Source organism: Tupaia chinensis, unplaced genomic scaffold (genome assembly GCF_000334495.1).
Source record: "Tupaia chinensis unplaced genomic scaffold, TupChi_1.0 Scaffold000094_1, whole genome shotgun sequence".
Classification (NCBI taxonomy): Eukaryota; Metazoa; Chordata; class Mammalia; order Scandentia; family Tupaiidae; genus Tupaia; species Tupaia belangeri.
In genome coordinates this window covers 6,372,584-6,375,277 of record NW_006159556.1, presented here as the reverse complement: position 1 = coordinate 6,375,277, position 2,694 = coordinate 6,372,584, and the positions used below count along the sequence as shown (strand labels likewise).

The window sequence follows — 2,694 nt, the reverse complement described above, 5'->3', positions numbered from 1 at the left end:
AAAGATTTCTAGTATTTGGTTCTCTGGAAATATATTGTACTATACAGGTCAACTATAAGCAAAGAGACATTTTAATTATAAATTTTATCACAAACAGTACAGTCTCTTAGAACTGTAGATCAGTTTTGAACAGAATTCAATCCTATAAATACAGTAATAGTCTTGTCAACTCATTTGAAAAATTACTATCCCAAAGTGATTGCTTTCAACTAAGCTAACAGCAGGTTCATCCATAGTAAGTGGTTAGATCTGGTAGATTTATTCTTTTAAAACGTGTAAGTTAATACAGTAGCACTATAATGCTGATCTGTAAACATTATGAAATTATATAACTAGTGGAGCCTAAATTGACAAAGGCTTGAAGATCTTTACAACCAGAGTAAACAGAAGCTATCTAACTGGCCCGGATCTATTCTCTGGGCTAGTATTTCAGTAATGCTTTTAATCTCTAAGAATGGGAAGTGTTCCCCTAGCACATGCTGCTATCTAGATTAACCTAATTTCAAAGGCGGGGGCTTGATACCTTTTGTTCATCAACAGTTTGCCCACCAGCAAGACTCCAGTGCTTTTGTAAGGGCCAACCCCCTCTGTTACTCTCAACTTCTCCCCTGGCTCCTTGGAATCTCCCCCATGACTCCGTGTGTGTGTGTGTGTGTGTGTGTGTGTGTGTGTGGTGTGTCCCATGTATGAGTGCCCCCATTCACAGCCCCTGAGCATATCCCCACGAGGTCTGCAAGGTCCACTCACCTTGACCTGACTTTCTGTCATCCCCAACGAATAGGCCAAGCGAGCCCTCTCGGGCCCTGCCAAATACTTCGTTTGTTCGAAAGTCTTTTCCAGGGCGAAAATCTGCTGGCCAGAAAACGTGGGTCTCGTGTGTTTCCTCTTCCCGTCTTTGTCTAACAAAATGGATCCTTGATCTGTGAGAACCGATAAAGAACGAGGAAAGGGGGGAAAACAATTTGTTACCAGCGGCTCCACTGGGGGAGGAGGGGCGCGGAGAGAAAATAAATGTTTTGGTGAGAAAAGAAGGATTAGTCTCTGGGGCGTTTGCAGGCCCAGCCGCAGTCTGCCGGGCGGGCGGTGTTGCGCCCACCTGTTTTTTTTTTTCCCAAAGCGGGGTGGCAGTTAATACCTCTTGCTAACCTGGGTGTCCAATGGCTAGGGAGCCTGTTGATCAAGTTGACCAAAGCTGAAAATTGCGGCTTTTAAGGAGTGCCGGAAAGGGAACACTCGCCTCCTAGTCTGGTGCTGCTTGCTAGGCCCTGGAGTTTTTCCACCAGGACAACTAGTTGTTTTGTTTTGGGGGGCTTTTTCCTTGAATGCTTCCCTAACCTGGTACGCGCAACAAAGGGCTCCTTGTTTTTACACACCAGAGCGCCAAATCGTCCCCAAGTCTAACGGCGCTGAGGCCGAAGGGGAGGGGGAGGGGGCGCCGCCTTTGTTGGCTGCCCTACACGGCTATCCAAACTGATACAATAGCGCCTCGCTGACACCCCCAGCAGCCCCTGCAGCCGGTGGTCCCTGCGCTGTCCAAGGGAGTCTCCACCCAGCTCCCGCAACTTCCTGCAGTTCTTGCCGTTCTGCCGCACGAGGGAGGTCCAGCAACTTAGAGAAACTTAGGGGACTCGCTCATTAGCAAAAAGCAGAGCCCCGAGCTGGACCTGCACCCCACCTGGATGGCTGGGCACCTCCTGGGCACTAGGCGATGCATATCTGCTACGCAATGGCTAGGGAGCATCTTGGAGACAACTGAGTTTGCCTCAAGCAGGGTCTGGGCGGGATGTTACATTTACCCGGTCCTTGTCCCTTCGCCTCGCTCTTTTCCCTGCACTTTCTTGAGTTGAGATAGGATGTTGCGTTCCACGATGTTCCCCCAACATGTCCTGGCCCCCAGGGGTCGAGGCGAGTGGGAAAGCGCAGGCCCAGCAGTGGGCAGCGGCCCAAAGCACCTCCGCGCTCACTCTCCTTCGCCCTTCGCCGGCCGCCTGCCTCCACCAGATCGAGAGTACTTCGGGGCAAGGGCGAAGAGGGGAGGTGGGGGCCGGGGCGGAGACCTGCATGCAAATACACATGCTCCGCTCCTGACGGTGGTGGGCTCCCGGCTGCCAGCCTCGCGAGTTGGCAGAGAGGCAGCTGTTCAGGCCGGCGAGGGTGCATTGGCACCCTGGCCCGCAGACACAATTCGGAATAGCATGGGCTCGGGCAGGCGCGCAGTGGCCTCTCTTCTCTCTCCATCTCTGCAGCCCAGGCAGGTCCTGCGGCCCAGGCCCGTTCCAGAGAAGACACACGTCCCGCCCGGGCGTTGTGCTCCACACGGACACACGCACACTGGCTCAGCCGAGCGTGCACAAGACGCGGGGACAGGCGAGCAGTCGGACGCAGCTACGGGAGCTTAGGGAAAGCGAGAATTCCTCGCTGGACGTCCTGGCCCAGCCTAAATCTGGCCGTTCCGGCGCTGCCCAACTGCGAGGGCTGGCTAGAGGGCCACCGACAGGCATGTACACCAGGGGCCCGGCCCCGAGAGTGAGAACAGGCAGCAGTGAGCACCCGGGCAGGGGCGTACTTACGAGGGGTGCAGGCGAGGCGCGCGTCCCTCCAGGGCGGGCTCTGCATCACCCCGGGCCAGAAGATGGGCGTCCGGCCGGGCAGCTCGGCCAGCGGCTTGGGGTACCGGCCCACGGCGGCCACGGC

General features: G+C 55.0%; 1 protein-coding gene across 1 annotated transcript in view; it reads right to left on the bottom strand.

Annotated features, from left to right (window-relative positions):
• NKX6-1 (NK6 homeobox 1) overlaps window positions 1-2,694 on the bottom strand; it is a 5,374-nt gene that overhangs the window by 1,432 nt on the left and 1,248 nt on the right. Inside the window, exons 2-3 of the mRNA XM_006143296.2 lie at window positions 2,571-2,693; window positions 748-920 (exon numbers count right to left, since the gene is read on the bottom strand). Coding sequence (XP_006143358.1) covers window positions 748-920; window positions 2,571-2,693 — 296 coding nt within the window. The remainder of the gene's footprint in view (window positions 1-747; window positions 921-2,570; window position 2,694) is intronic.